The 14,665-nt window shown below is 42.7% G+C and overlaps 1 protein-coding gene across 2 annotated transcripts; it reads right to left on the bottom strand.

Moving 5' to 3' along the window:
• Positions 1-985: 985 nt before the first annotated feature.
• On the bottom strand, positions 986-14,401 carry mrtfbb (myocardin related transcription factor Bb). 2 transcript variants are annotated; one of them, XM_084744295.1, is made up of 14 exons: positions 14,053-14,401; positions 10,441-10,506; positions 8,416-8,471; positions 8,228-8,303; positions 7,807-7,968; positions 7,441-7,616; positions 6,757-6,903; positions 5,576-5,817; positions 5,053-5,188; positions 4,036-4,935; positions 3,117-3,224; positions 2,808-2,936; positions 2,657-2,717; positions 986-2,549 (listed from the first exon to the last, which is right to left on the bottom strand). In XM_084744295.1, the coding sequence occupies exons 1-14, from the start codon at positions 14,150-14,152 to the stop codon at positions 2,080-2,082; spliced, it is 2,829 nt and encodes a 942-aa protein (XP_084600421.1). In that variant the 5' UTR covers positions 14,153-14,401; the 3' UTR covers positions 986-2,079. The 2 variants fall into 2 exon arrangements, with proteins under 2 accessions (XP_084600421.1, XP_084600422.1); XM_084744296.1 differs by having other exon boundaries at positions 14,068-14,400.
• Between the last annotated feature and the right edge of the window lie 264 nt (positions 14,402-14,665).

Raw genomic sequence — 14,665 nt, 5'->3', positions numbered from 1 at the left:
AGGGCCATAAATACTCGGCTTAATAGACTTAGATAGCAGGCAGAAATGGTCATTTTTGCATTTCATTTTGACAGTAAAATGTTAAGGTGATGGTGTGACTTTCGCTGGGGGCTGTCCTGAACGGGCCATAAGAACATGTCCCTCAAGACATGAGGGAACCTGTCTATGGTGCCAAGAGCCTCACTGAGATTCAGTAATAGAAGGACGGAGGTGGAATCTGAATCCATAGTAAGCAGAAGATCATTTACTATTTTACAAAATGCAGTTTCAGCGGAGTGACAAGCTCTGAAAGCAGATTGAAAAGGTTAAAAAAGATTACTGTTGAGTCACAGCTATTTCTAGTACCTTGAATTGAGGGATAGAGACTGAGTATTATTCAGAGACCCTGGATGAATGTGCGATTTCTTAGAGTGGGGACAGTTGTGCCAGTCACAGGTGATCAATTAAATTAATTATTGGTCAGCATTGTAGGTACCAGAAATGGCCAGAGATCTTTATATCAACTTTACAATAGTCTATACTAGTATAGTAAAGGCAAAATATTTCTTATTCCAGCACATAACCCATTTAGAAGGGCTACATTTAGATTTCCAAATGAGGCTCTAATGATCTGAGAGAAAAAAATGAGCTGAGTTTGTCAGCAGTGCTCCAGATAACATGCAGAGGCAGAGAGTGAATCCCTTCAAATTCAGCAAAACAGCTGTTAGTGCAGTGATCTTAATGCTTGAACACATCCAGCCGACTGCCCAGAAACTATCCTGCTGTGGTGCATCATCTTGTGCATAACAGTTTATTTGACACTGAATTTTATTTTCTGCATACCAGAGGATTTTTTTTTTTTTGCAATTTGCAAACAGTCAGACCACAGACTGTGCTTGATTAGATTCACATGTGGCCAGCAGATGTCACTGCAATACAAATCAACTGTAACGCAATAGGGTTATTTTTCAGTATGAAGTGAGTGAATAACACAAATAGGCAGTGATTACACTAATGAATATCTGTATTTTTCTGAAGATGGTACCTGTTGTTGCAAAAACCAAACTGACCTTAATTCATTTATTTTTTTAATCCATTATCTGCCAGTCTTTAAAGCAGTTCATGATGTTGTAGAAACAATTTATCATCATTTATTTGCATACAGTCTTGATAGAGCACAGCAGGCTCTTGTGACTAGTTTCCCATATTACTGTAATTTGTTTTATATCTAAAAAAAAATGTTCAGTATGTTTTACACAGTGCACAGATATACACTGGAGATACAAGACTGATGTTTTGGCTGATCTGAACACTGCGAGAAATCTTGCCAGAACTAGCTGAGAGTATTTTTAATAAATATTTGGTTTGTCAGACTGGTTTGGCAAGTGCCGCTGGGCCACTTGTTTTGGCCGATTGACACTATGGTAACCCAGTGGCCTCATATCAGACACACTGTAAACATATTAACACTCCCAGTTTAGTTAAACATCTGATTTATGCTTCACAATTTACATAGAGACATAGAGACAGGAACATTTAGCATTTGTGTGTTTACAATCTGTTTTGATAGTGATAATCATTCCAAGACAGGATGGAGTGAAGTGCATAAAGCAGCATCTCCCCAGCTACAAGCAGTTTGTCCATTAGTTCTTCAACCAGGATTAGGACATTTTCCTGCTCTTTCTGCTATTACTGGTCAATACAACGCTGTGCATTTATGAAGTTCAAGGGGCAAAAAGAAGCCATTACATGAGAACAGACTGATAACAAATAAGTGGCATAACTTAAGATTGACATTTTTAAAGCTATTTCCACTGTCAGCTCAATCTGCCAGTACCAGTCCTACTTTATGTCAGTCTCCCTATACAATCAGAGGCTTTAAAGACCTCAAAGGAAGCAATGCAGCAACTTCTAAACTGTCACTGCACAAGTAGATTATTACTGAGCTGATTTATATGGTCAGAAAGCAAAGCAAAGCTGCCCAACCTCCAAATGTTCTCATTTTTCCACAAAGGAAACAAAAGCCATCCTCCCTTGCGTAAAAAAAAGTAGGTTTGTCTGAAACAGTCCGATAGGTGTTAGAATTCACCTTGACAGCTCTCAGTCCCAGTTCAAGTGCAGTTCATGTGAGTCCAGGAAGTCAGCGGAGAAGACGCCCACTGGTGTTGACATGTCCAAAGGGCTGACCCCCTCTGCTGGCACAGACAGGGTAAGGTCCAGCCAATCCATATTGTCCATGTTGGTGTTGTGCAGGGTCAAAGCAGAGGGCGGCGTGTTTTCATTAAAGTCCACCTCCATGGTAACCACAGGTGAGTGTAGCTCCTCCATCAGTGTTTGTGACTCCGTGTGAGCGCCCAGCGTGCCATCCAGGAGGGTTTCTAGCTGGGTGTCAGTGGTCAGGGCTGCCATGCCGGTCGAGGCCTTGAGTGGTACAGCAGGCAACTGTGCCACTTGGACCACGGGTGGAGGACGGGATAAAACTGTGTTGATGGGAAGAGTGGTTACACTGGCTGTCACAGGGAGAGGCTTGTCCTGGTTGGGAGGATCCTGTCTAATGAAGGGGGAGATCTCTAAAAAACAAGAAAAGAAGGTAATGGGTGAGACTATAATAGTTATTAGTACTTAAGGTCTCATTTAACCAGTGCATCTAATAAAGAAAGGCTGCAGTATTCCTCACCACCACTCTCGATTAGCACATCAAACAGGTCATCCATCTGCTGGCTAGCTGCAGTGGGACCCTGCAGAGAAATAAACAGACCAGTAAATGTTTGAGTGGGTATAGTAACATTTTAAAGGATAGTGCACTAATCCGTGTAATTATTTGTCACCTGAACAGCTGTTAGCATGCCGCGTGTCTGTTTAACTGCATCCTCGTAGCGGGGCGGGTCTTTACACTGTGACACATGGTTTGTGAATTTTGGCTGCTGCAAGAAAGTTGGCTGACTGGTACAGGGAGACTGTTTCACAGGGAAAAGACAATAGTCCCTTACACCAAATGAAAACAGGATACATCTGATGCAAACCATCATTCAAATGCAGTTGACACTGTGCAAACTGGTAAGTAAACCAAAGTTTCCCATTGTGGGACTAGTAAAGGAATATCTTATTTTAGAAGAGAGTCCAGGATCACCCTCTACCTTATTCGTAGGTCCTTTCAGACCAGCTTGGCTAGAGGAGGCGCCCACAGGACATCCACTTGCTGGGAATGTGTTGAGTAAGCTTGTTCTACTATCCATCCTCCAAGTCTGCAGAGAAATATGGACAGGTCAGCATGGAGGCATACATTAAGGAGTACTTTAATGCGATCAATGTTGTAAAATGCTTTCTCCTACATGCATGGAAATGTAGTGCATCACAACACCCACTATCTTTCTGGGAGCAATAAACAATTGTGGGTAACCTAAATCAGTTCAATTCAATTCAGTCAATTCCTCTGTACTCTGCTTTTTAGACATGTTAGTTTAGTTGGACCCCCTGCAGCTGAAGCATCACCTCCTTTCACCCCACTAGTGACAGCCCTGTTTGCAATGCTATGCAGTGAACTCATGAGTGTTCCCCTCAGTTAGCATTGAGTTGTGTCCTCTGTTGCTAATTCTGGCTGGTTGTTCGGCTCAGCGCAGAGACGACAGAGGGCAGTCAGGGCACTACTGTCAGCCTTCACTCAGCACCTGCTCCAGTAACCCAAGTTTCCACAAGCCTTCTTTTGATGCCAATAGGGAAGAATTTCACCACTCAGCTGAGGCCTGTTATTACTGTGGCAACAAGAAAGATGCATTACCCATGATAAAGAGTTGAAGATGTAAAAAAACCCCCGTCTGATGTGTGATTAGACAGTGCCATGGAAAACACTGCACCAGATGTGTGATATGCAACCTCGTCTGAATTTACTGCATAGAAAACAATTTCAGGTGCACACACATGGCACATATAGATGACACAACTCAAGTTTGCACATTTTAAAGAAACCCCAAACTATCAGATAATCACAGCTGCTAGTGATGACTAATAAGGAGACAGACCGAAGCAGCTTGTGCAAGCATTTGTCGGTTTTCTTACCTTTGTCAGTGGCTGAGTGCGGCATTGCTGTTGTAATGCAGCTGAAGCCTCTATTTTCAATGGCACCTGTCCAGGAGTCTGGATGAGGCCTGGGCCCGCACTGCTAACAGTAGTGTGTAATTTGATGCTGTTGGCAGGAAGCTGGATAGTGACTGCTGAGGCAGGAAGGGATGCAGGCAGGAGAATCTGAGCTCCAGTCTGGACAGGCTGCAGAGTTTCAGGCGGCTTGAGAGTCTGATGGCTGATGATGTACTGATTTTGAGGAACTAAGTGGCTCTGATCTGCCACCTCCTCTTGTTTAACCAACACCGGCAGACCAGGAGAGCTACAGGATGCTGAGCAGTTTGATGGGCTCCTGTTTTCCTCTTTGATCTGGATCGGTGCAAGAGGGCTGAGCTGAGGTGGAGAATCTCCTTGCTGACTCCTCTTCTCCACCTCCAGCTGCATCTTAAGCTCCTCTACCAGCCTCTGCTCCTGCTCCAGCTTCCTCTTCAGCTCCTCAATCTGACGCTCCTTCTCGTGGAGACGTTTGTCCTTCTCAGAGTCCTTGTCATAGGGCCTTGTCTCTGTGGTACAGTCCTCCTGCAGGGCTCTCTGTGGGGAGTTCACACACGGAGCAGGGTGAGTTGGAGACAGAGTTTCTGACAGCTTGGTGGGGCTGTCTTCCCTATTACTGTCCTCTATTCCCATACTGGACACCTTTGAAGCTATAGGGGACACAGGTGGGGTTAACTTTGTGTTTTCAGACTGTGAGGCTGCTGTGAGGGCTGTTGTCTCAGTGGCAGCAGTAGTCTGGATGTGAGAGTTCTCCTGATACAATTTTAGTCTCTCTATCAAATCAGTCTTGGTCCCAGAAACAGGCAAAGATCTGAGTTTTAGTTCCATTTTCAGCTCAGCAACCTGTAAAGATCAATAAAACAGATCATTATAAGATACCTCAGAAAATCGTATTTGTCCTCCTCTGCAGCATGCAAGAGGTGTGTATAGTCAGAATATGTGCAGGCAGCAACGTGTCACCTTCATCTCGTCCAGATTAGCTGGTAAATGATCCGGCTTGCGGTTTGTCTGAGTCTGCCGGGGCTGCACAGGGCTAGATGCAGCGTTCCCACTCAGAACAACACTGGAACAGCTGGTTTGTACCTCAGTTGTTGGTCTGTTGTAATAAGACGGGAAGAAAAAGGGAGTACACATTAGAGAGGGAATCTAAACTATAATCCATTCTTCACAATCAACAGCTTTTGTGGAGGAAGCCATGGGCAGGAAATGTGAAGTATTTGAGACAAACGGCAGCTGTGATTAAACAGTTATTACTTTCTTTAAAATCAGGTGTGAATTTTTTGATTGAATTAGTTGAAAATCAATATTCAAATAATTCATCTCTGACAGGAAAAAAGTATATGTTCTAGTATTATTTAACTCAATACAAAGTTTTGTCAGTCTGTCACAGTCTGCATATAAAGGTAAACTTTATATGCGGGTGAGCCAAATCCTATCTCTGGCTGTGTAAAAGCAGTGTTTGTGTTGCTAAACGGAGCCATACTTGAGTGTGGCAGGCGGGACGACCTGGTAGTTGTACTGCTGCTGGCTTAAGATCTGAAGCTGCAGGAACTGCTGTTGCTGCTGCAGGAGGCGGGCATAAGCGGAGTCCATCGGCACTTCATTGAGCTCCTGCTTCTGGTCCGGAGGAATGTACTGATGGTACTTTAACTTTTTCACCCGTGGTTTGGGCTCTTTGCTCCTTTTGCTGCGGCTTTTATCGCTGGGTAGCTTGGGCAGGCTTTGCTGCAGAACACAACACAGAAAAGGCGCATGTAAAACCAAAGAGGACCATCTGGAGGATATTTGATCCCTGTGACTGATCTCAGTCCAGTTTATCAGGGAATACAGTTAGTATTGCCAGTACCAACACTGCAAGACTTGGAACTGATACTGGATTTTTACAGCTTTAAGCGTTAAGGTGGAACATTGTTCTGACACTTGATGAGAACTGCAGGATGAGGAAACGGGTAGTGGAAATGTGACCCTTATTGTTTTACCACCTGCAGTTACAGGATACACATGAAAACAGTTTGGCATAAGAGCAGCGGGTTCTAGCTATGAAACCAGAAACTCAAGCTGAGTTAAGCAAGTACACACCCTCCAATTTGTCAAGCTCTGTCCTCTATCATATTCCAAGGGAGGCAGAGTTTATCTTATGCTCAGAGCATAACTGGATTATGATAAATGCACGAGTTAATGCTTCACTCCCGTCCTTTGATTTTTGGCTCACATTTTATACAGTCTGAATGAGGAAGGCCAGCCTGTCATTTGACCCTAATTGAAGACAAACTGTGGCTGGCACATATTTAAGCCCAAGGATTTGTGAAACGACTTTAAACCCGGTTGTTCTTTGAACTATGTTTGACTTGGCTGAAAGCTGACATTCAGTTCACCCCAAAACTGATGTGTCTTTCAGTATGACAAAACACAGACCCTGTGTCTTCTGACATTGCATCTCTCACCAATTCCAAAGGAAACAACAACAAAAAAAACCCTGCACTCAATAAATCAGAGTGACAGAGAATTCAGTTATAGGGGTCAATTTCATGTCAAGACTGTGAGCAAATAAACTACGTAAGTTAACTCACCCTTAAAAAAACACTACTACAGTCATTTTAAGAGGACTTTGTAATAAATAACTTGGTGACACTCGGGGCTGTTAAAAACACATCTGAAGCTCACCTTCACAAGAACTGGCCCCGGTGTGATACTGGGCACAACAGTGGTGATCGGCTGAGGAGTCGATGCTTGGTGGTTGCTTGGTTGCTCACTAGCTGAGACGAGGTTGACTACATCTGATGTGGACTGTGAGTTTGGCGGTGGGGAGTGCTGAGGAAAGCAGAGACAGAAAGAAACCACACAAACCATTCAGTAAGAACAGTGATGCCGCTACGCCTGGAGTCATTATTCCACACAAGGAAAGAAAAGCACCTCAGCTGGGATAACATAACCAAAAACAGTATAATAAGACATAACACACGGTAAGTACACTGTGTGCACACTGCAAATAAAATTAAGTCACAAAATCAAATTTTTCTCATAAGTGAAAAAAATCTACTAGTGTCCAGCCATCCTTACAGTGACACTTCACCCCCAAATCAAAAATACATATTTTTCCTCCTCGTGCTATTTAGATTTTCTGAGTCTCAGAGTTTTGGAGATATCGGCTGTAGAGACGTCTGCCTTCTCTCAAACATAATAGAACTAGATCAAAACTACAGGTAAGAAGAAAAATATGTATTTTTGGTTGTGGGGGTTAATGGTCCCTTTATAACATGAGACATTTCCTCCTTTAATTTCAGTTTAACTTTAAGACTCTGCTCAATGAATTAACCTGTCTAGTTATGGTTCAAGGTGGTGGTGTACCTGCATGGGCAAGTTTAGGTTAGAGGCAGTCTCAGTCACTCCAGACTCCCTTGGAGAGGCCGAGGTGGAGCTGGGAGATTGTTGGCTGGCAGGCTGTTGTGGCGATGTTGAGGCATCACTGCTGTCCTCATCAAAGTTGTAAATATCTGGTGTCTTAGAGTGGTCTTCCTTTTCACCTGTGGGGCCAGCATCAAACAAAAGACAGTACAGCTACTTATTATTTATTTAAAGGATAAATCAGTTAACTTTCTGGCTGATGATGAACTGTTAGTGGGGAATGTGGCAGCAAAGTGGGCTAAAACAAAAGTATTTGAATGGCTCAGGCCTTCTGACAGCTGATATATAATAGTGTTGTTGAGTATCTACCATGGACGACCTCTTCCGCAGCAGAGTCAACAGGCAGGATATTCTTCTCCACCAGCTCCATGGGTCCAGGCCTGTGGGCGATCTTCTCATTGAGATCATCAGCCAGTCTGGCCCTCTTCAGCTTCAGCTGTGTGGCCTGCAGGGAGGGTTCAGCCTGCGTCTCTGATAAACACACAAAGGATCATTCGCCGTGAATCCAGCCAGTATCAGTCAGCCTCTTAACTGCTTTGTCAGTGTGACTCACTGCATGCTCAGCCAGACCTCACAAATTCATGTCAACCTCAAAGATATACAGTATATCTGGTTCTAACTTTGTAAAACAAATTTAAACAGGCAGTAAGTGCGATTAGATGAATAAGCACCGTATTCATCTGTTATCTAGACAAAATTACCCAATAAGAACACACAGGACGATGATTACCTTGTAGGATGTGCATACGGACCAGCTCAGAGCGCTCAGGCCTGCTGCAGAGTTTGTGTTTTAAGAAGTTCCCAGTCTGTTAAAAAAAAAGACATTTTTCCATATGATTTTGGTGCATAATCTAGATTTAAATGGTTAAAGTCGTGAACTGTAGTGTGATAGTGTGATAACATTAGCTGATGTCTTACCCTGGCTCTCTCCAGGCTGCGAATCTGCTCATGAAAGGCAGCAGGTGTTTTTAGAGCTGTGAAAAGGTGAATCAACAAATCCATAACTTTTCTGGGTCAGTACACTGTATTTCCACACAAGCACACTGTTTCTTCCATTTGAAAATAAATGATTATTGATTTAAGCTGTTTTCTCCTTCTTATTTTTTTCCAGAAGAACATTTTTGTTTGGTTGTTTTGCTCTTGTGATTTAATTAACAAACCACTTATTGATAGGAGTGATATCCAAAACAACAGAAAGGAGAATGTAACAACACAAGTAGAACTTGTGAAGTACTTGTGAAGCAGTTTGACGACTAGCACCGTGAACTGAGGAGCACAAGCCCATTTTTCATATCATTATTTTCATATTTTCGTTGTTCTGCAAGACTGTGACATTATTAAGCAGGAACTCATGTGAGTCAAATGAGAAGTTCTGGCTTTAGTGACTCAAGAAGAGACTGATCCATGCAGATAGTTCCTCTTTGATCAGACAGAATAAACTCTTCCTGCTGGCTCACTGACCAGTCACCTCTGCTATGACGAGCACTGTTTAGTTTGACGATCCATCGGCCGAGGGGGGTGCTCTGAGGAGTGTGTCAGAGGAGCAAAGCAAAACATTCCTGCTCGTCACCTAAACCTCACTGCATACCTACCATAAGCCTGTAAGTGTGGGAGCAGCAGGGCGCTTAAGCGGAGAATGGCCTGGGAGGGTTGTGTGCACGCTACGCTTGGCCAGGGGACGACTGACCTCCACTGAAGGCTCAGTCGCTGACTCATGGGCCTGCGTGGAGCCAGGGAGGAGGTGAAGAAAGCCTGACAGCAGGAGGCTTCTCAGGAGAGAACAGGACAAAAGGAAGAGCCCTGTCTCTCTCTCTTTCTACCTTCCCAGCCACCAGCATGATTCTGTCACAGATTCAGCTCATCTTTTATTAGGTGCAGCATGGGGACTGAGTCTGCTCCACTTTTGTCACATCAAAGGATGGATGGCATAAAGTAGGAGCTACTTCTGGTGTGCTGCTTGATGGCTGATGTGTTGAAACTTTGAGTCAGTTTTTTCTTTGGCTATGTTGTACATGACTACAATTATGACACTATCGGAAACAATACTCTTCACATTTTCTAGAGTAAAGCAAATGATTTATGTGCAGACAGACAATGGTCCTCATGCAAGAACATTTTCGCAATCTTATCTTAACTTTCTCTTACTTTTTTTTGCATGATGGGCTTGTACAAACATGCCATGTCAGATTCAGCAAACGCTCGTAATGTCAGATAACTGTGTAAATGATGTGCTTGTGCATATTTGAGTGCATGTGCATGTGACTTGTAAATCAGCATAATTAATACCCTAGTAATACCATAAAATTACACTTCCTGCCCCCAGGAAGGAATGGCATTATAGAGTACAAAGAAGAACTTTACGAATTTGGATACTGAAGTTTTGGTTTTAGAGATCAATAAAGGAAAGTTTATCTTATTGACAGCATCAACAGTGGAATTAAGGAGGCTGTTAAAGCCAAGAAACAGACAAAAATAAGAGCTGTTAATGACATGTTACCTTAGGATTGTACTGTCACCGAAATAAAGAAGAAATGTTTCAAGCATGCAATCACTGACTGTAACAGGAGGAGGTTAAGGGAAAGTGTCCATCACAGAGACAGAGGACAGAATATGAGCTACAACAGATGATGCTGCACTGTCAGGCATTGCAACAGAGGATGTTCCTTTGGACAGCCAACATGCAGCCAATACGCCTGACAGTAGGTAATAATACCTCATTAAATTAATGATGAGAGGCCTTATGTGTAAATTTAGAATTATGCTATAATCAAACAGGATAATGTCAACGTAACTATGAAGTGCAATTTATTTTTCCTACTCAAAATGTCTTAAAATTCATGCAATATACTGTCATAAGCTTCAGTTGAGATAACAGCAGACTAGGGAAGAAGGGAAACTGGATTCACTGTGAGTTTAGTTTGTGTGTGTGATGTGAATACTCACGCGGCATGATGCCTTGCTCCACAAGCTGCTCCCGAGTTCTCCTCTGCTGTAGACAGAGCTGGAGGACTGTGAGAGTGCAGAGACACAGAGGTCAGAGTTGAACTTTTACCATTCAGTGCCAAGTCCGCTGAGTCAACTAACAACCATCTCTGGCTTTAAACCTGCCAGACTTCAAATAAAACAAAGTACTTATTATTTCTCAATCAATATGCTACCCCAAAGGCCCGACAGTAAACCCTGTTCACCACCACAGACATCCTATTCACTTCCTGTATGGTTTTAACTACGGTTGTTAAGAGTACCGCAAGTTTTACAACAGTTAGACTCAAACAGTGCGATGTGATTGGCCGAGAGCCCTCCCAATGAGAGTCAGTATCTCTGTGTGGGATGCAAATACACAGAGGAGTCAAACAAAGTAACTACAGTACAGCATACAAACAGATAAAAGAGGGATTAGGGCTGTGGCCGCGACAATGAGCAAAACTAGAGATGGTCATGACACCAGCAGAAGCCACATGAGTCATGTCGATTCAGTAATTATTTTTAAATATAATGTTGCTTTGGGTGGATCAGCAGTGATCAGTTATGTTACTGTAGCACTTCAAAGACTATCTTCTAGCAGAATTGGCCGAGCCTCGCATGCACATACAGTTCTTGGACGGTCCTCTGTGTTATTTTCCCATCAATATAAACTTTAGTAAGAGCCCAGTTTAAACATTTATAAACACGTGAACGTGGACATGTTATCTCCGTGGAATAACAACGCTTCATGCAGAAGAAAACACTTTCAAGAGGAGGGTAATGGGTGATGATGACGAATGAGGCGCCGGTGTGAGCAACAAGAGGCCCTTATTGTCACCACTGTAGTGAAGTGAAGCTGGCTTAGCTAGAGCTACTCAGTGGCTCAGGGGAAACAGCTACTCCCACACAAACACACACACACACACACGCACACGCACACACACACACACACACACACACACACACACACACACAAAGACAGACCTGCTCAACTCTCCTGGGAAAGGCGCTGCGTCTGAACAGGCCTCTGTGACTCACTCTAGCAAAAATAAACCGGGCAGCTGTGAGAACAAGGCCTGGGAACCATGAAATTTGGGGGTAGTTAAGGGGGTGGGATCTGAAGTTGTATGCAGAGCCGAGGGGACGTTCACGGGCTTCCACTGGTGGGCAAGGGAACACAGAGTGACAAGTGCTGAGGCGAAGGGTGGGAGGCCGAGTCTACTCTGAGAGCAGCCCATCAACTCTGGAGCAGAGAACACTGTGTGTCTGCCCCGCCTGCTGTGTTTCCTATTACAATGCCAGGCCAGGGGGGTGAGGGTCAGCCTGAGACAGATCAGACCAGGAGATTGTAAAAAATTGCCATTGCTTTGTCTCAATATTCATATCCACTGTGACTTGGACAAAATGCCACAGGCAAGAGAATTTATGAGTGCATATAACCGCATATCAATAACACCACAAGCTGCCTTCCAGCTCCACGAGAGAATGCCGAGTTTAATTTGAGCATCGGTATGGGGGTGCACCTCATGCCCGGGGTCCTCCTCACTTTGTGTCATCTTGTGTTCAACCTGAACCCTGGCTAACCCCTCCGTGATGCAAACTGGCTCCACTCTCCAGCTCACCAGCAGAGCGTAAACAGAGGTTGTTGGAGAAACACAGAGAGAAGGCTCTGCTGAAATCCCTGCCTACTGATGTAATCTCTAATCTCAGACCCATGTTGTTCTCAGCAAATCATCCCTGGAGGTCTCCCATCAGACCTTTTATTTTATTTGACTTTTCTTTTTTTATCAACGGTACAAATAAAAAAAACGGTTTGGTGTGGCTACAGATACTTCTCATCCAGACAAAGCTGAATTTTGTCTAGAAACAGACTGACACTGGGTTATGTTGACTTTACTGTTATAAATACCACAGACTCTAAACAGAATCCCATTTTAGCAGAGATGGAGGCATCTATAACCAGAGATAGACTTTACCATGTATATACAGATTATATTGGTTTATCAAAAGTAATTTGTCTGTGCAGCAGCTTATTCAGATTTTTTTTTCTACAGCCTGCACTCACTTGGTGCAAAATGACAACCTGAATTCATAGAATTGATAGACTTTATCTTATATTGTCAGAAACTGGGAAAAAATAACCAGAAAATACCAGAAGTATGAAACAGTTAATCACATAATCTTAAAACATGTGAAACGAAATTAAACTAAACCATGTCTCATTTTTATGTTAAATTGCTTTAGCAAAGCAGAAATATGTCAGCACTGACTGACAACGTTTAGCTGATAAAATGGAGCTAACATGTCAATATGAGCTGTCAATTACTCTCTGAATTTAAGGACATTTGTAACCACATCCCAGTGGTGTATTATTTTTTTCCCAAAGCAAAAGGGCCTAAAAGAAAGCCAGATTCAAAGTGATGAGAAAATATGAGTGGGCGTGTCCTCAGACTGTTGACAAACTGGTCTGCATCTGATTAGAAAGTTACATTTAGTCAGGTCATGATTAACAATTTATTGACATACAATTTAAATCATTTTTAAAACATGATAATCTTGCAAGATGGTCTTTGAATAAATTCACATTTTGTCTTCTTCTTGCATGCTATACATATCCAGTATTGCACCATTTTTCTCATTTGTGTTGTTATAGGTGTACTTAAAGGTATCGTGCAACATTTTCTTAAAAAAATAAATATGTAAAGACTCATGCACATATTCCCATTCAAACATCACCTATGTCCCACTAGAAGTTTGTGGTGTTGGCTGCATCTGCAGAGATGCTATTGTCTACCTGTATTTATGTATTTTTCATTATTTTGCTTTGCTCGGCACCCAAATCAACCTTATCAACCCAAAATGTTGGTATTTGACATCCTGGGATGATCTGGGACAGTTTGGACAAATCCTACTGATTCTGCTTTTAAATCGTAAACAAGCAGTGTTGTACATTAACACTTTTGTAGGATGCAAAAAATAGTACATCTCAAAATATACCATAGGTAGCTCATGAACTTTCATCAATATGCAACTTCATAGATATTACAATGAGTTAACCATGATCTAGTATAGATCCTAAACAGCATTAACATTGGTGTTATCACTGAAAGACAACTGTGAAACTTTTTAAGAGTCAAGTAAATCTCGATCAGCAGCATGTCTGTGTACTCACTGTCTATTTACATTACAGGTGTGAATTCATGCTCATATCTTGTGAAAGAAAACCATAATAGTGTTTCAGCAGAGTGCTTAAACAAACACAGACAGAATAATTTGACGAGTATTATCTCCTAAATCTCTCCCACGCACACCCTGACAGCTTTTTCTACACCAAGTTTGATTTATTATCCAACAGAAGACAATAGTCTCTTCTGTAAGAATGATGCTTGGCATGAATCATTGTGATGAGCTTTACTGTTGCCCTGTCATTTCCTGTTAGGGTTCCGTGTACGTCACTATAAAACCCCCTACTACTGCAGCTGCCAGCATCAGTAAAGATTAAGAAGAGTAAAAAAAAAAACTTTACCTCATACAGATACTCAAATAAAACAATGAAATGCATGTAGGTTAGACACGAAAGAGAAAAAGCACCTGATTTGAATTTACCCCTGCAGATTGAAGGGGTCTCCACATCGAGGCAGGCCATAGAGGACAGTGGTGGTGTGCTCGGCGGCCAGGTCTGGAGTCCCATGGAGTGATGAGGCCAGTGGAGAACAGGAGAGTCAGGGAGAGAAAAGATCCAGCTCTGAGCGAACGACAGCTGGCTCTCAGAGCTGCAAACAGTTCCTCCTCTCTGGCTGTGTGCTGGCCTCAGCGGAGAAAGTGTGTGTGTGCTCAGTCAATGTCAGGAGGAGGGAACACAGTGCTGCTCATGTTAACCCTCGCTAGGTCACTGTGCTGTACTCACAGAGGACTAATCACGCTACAGCACAAAAACGCGCTGAACTTTTTCAAATGATTTTGCAAATAATCAGAAGGGGACCAGATCATTTACTGGTAGTCAATGCATAGTTGATTAAAACAAGCTGCTGGGAGTTTTTAGAGGGTATGTCTCCATGAGAAAGAGCATGAGTGTTTTTTTCCTCTAGAAATATTTGCAGCACTAAATAACAATGACAAGAACACTTTATCCACAGGGACAAGGAAGCTTATCTTTAAACATTTTTTGATGATTAGTTATGAGTTTGTTTTGTTTTTAAACATG

The sequence above is a fragment of the Lutjanus erythropterus genome, chromosome 19, assembly GCF_056507025.1.
Source record: "Lutjanus erythropterus isolate fLutEry1 chromosome 19, fLutEry1.hap2, whole genome shotgun sequence".
Lineage (NCBI taxonomy): Eukaryota > Metazoa > Chordata > Actinopteri > Lutjaniformes > Lutjanidae > Lutjanus > Lutjanus erythropterus.
The sequence above is the reverse complement of the archived record's forward strand: the minus strand, read 5'-3'. Positions and strand labels throughout refer to the sequence as shown.

Excerpts from the sequence above, each read along its gene's own strand:
- mrtfbb (XM_084744295.1), bottom strand. The coding sequence starts at position 14,152 with ATGGGACTCCAGACCTGGCCGCCGAGCACACCACCACTGTCCTCTATG. Across the intron at positions 8,304-8,415 it reads GCAGCCTGGAGAGAGCCAGG|ACTGGGAACTTCTTAAAACA; the intron begins GTAAGACATCAG and ends TTTTTTTAACAG. Across the intron at positions 5,189-5,575 it reads GTCCCGCCTGCCACACTCAA|ACCAACAACTGAGGTACAAA; the intron begins GTATGGCTCCGT and ends TTATTACAACAG.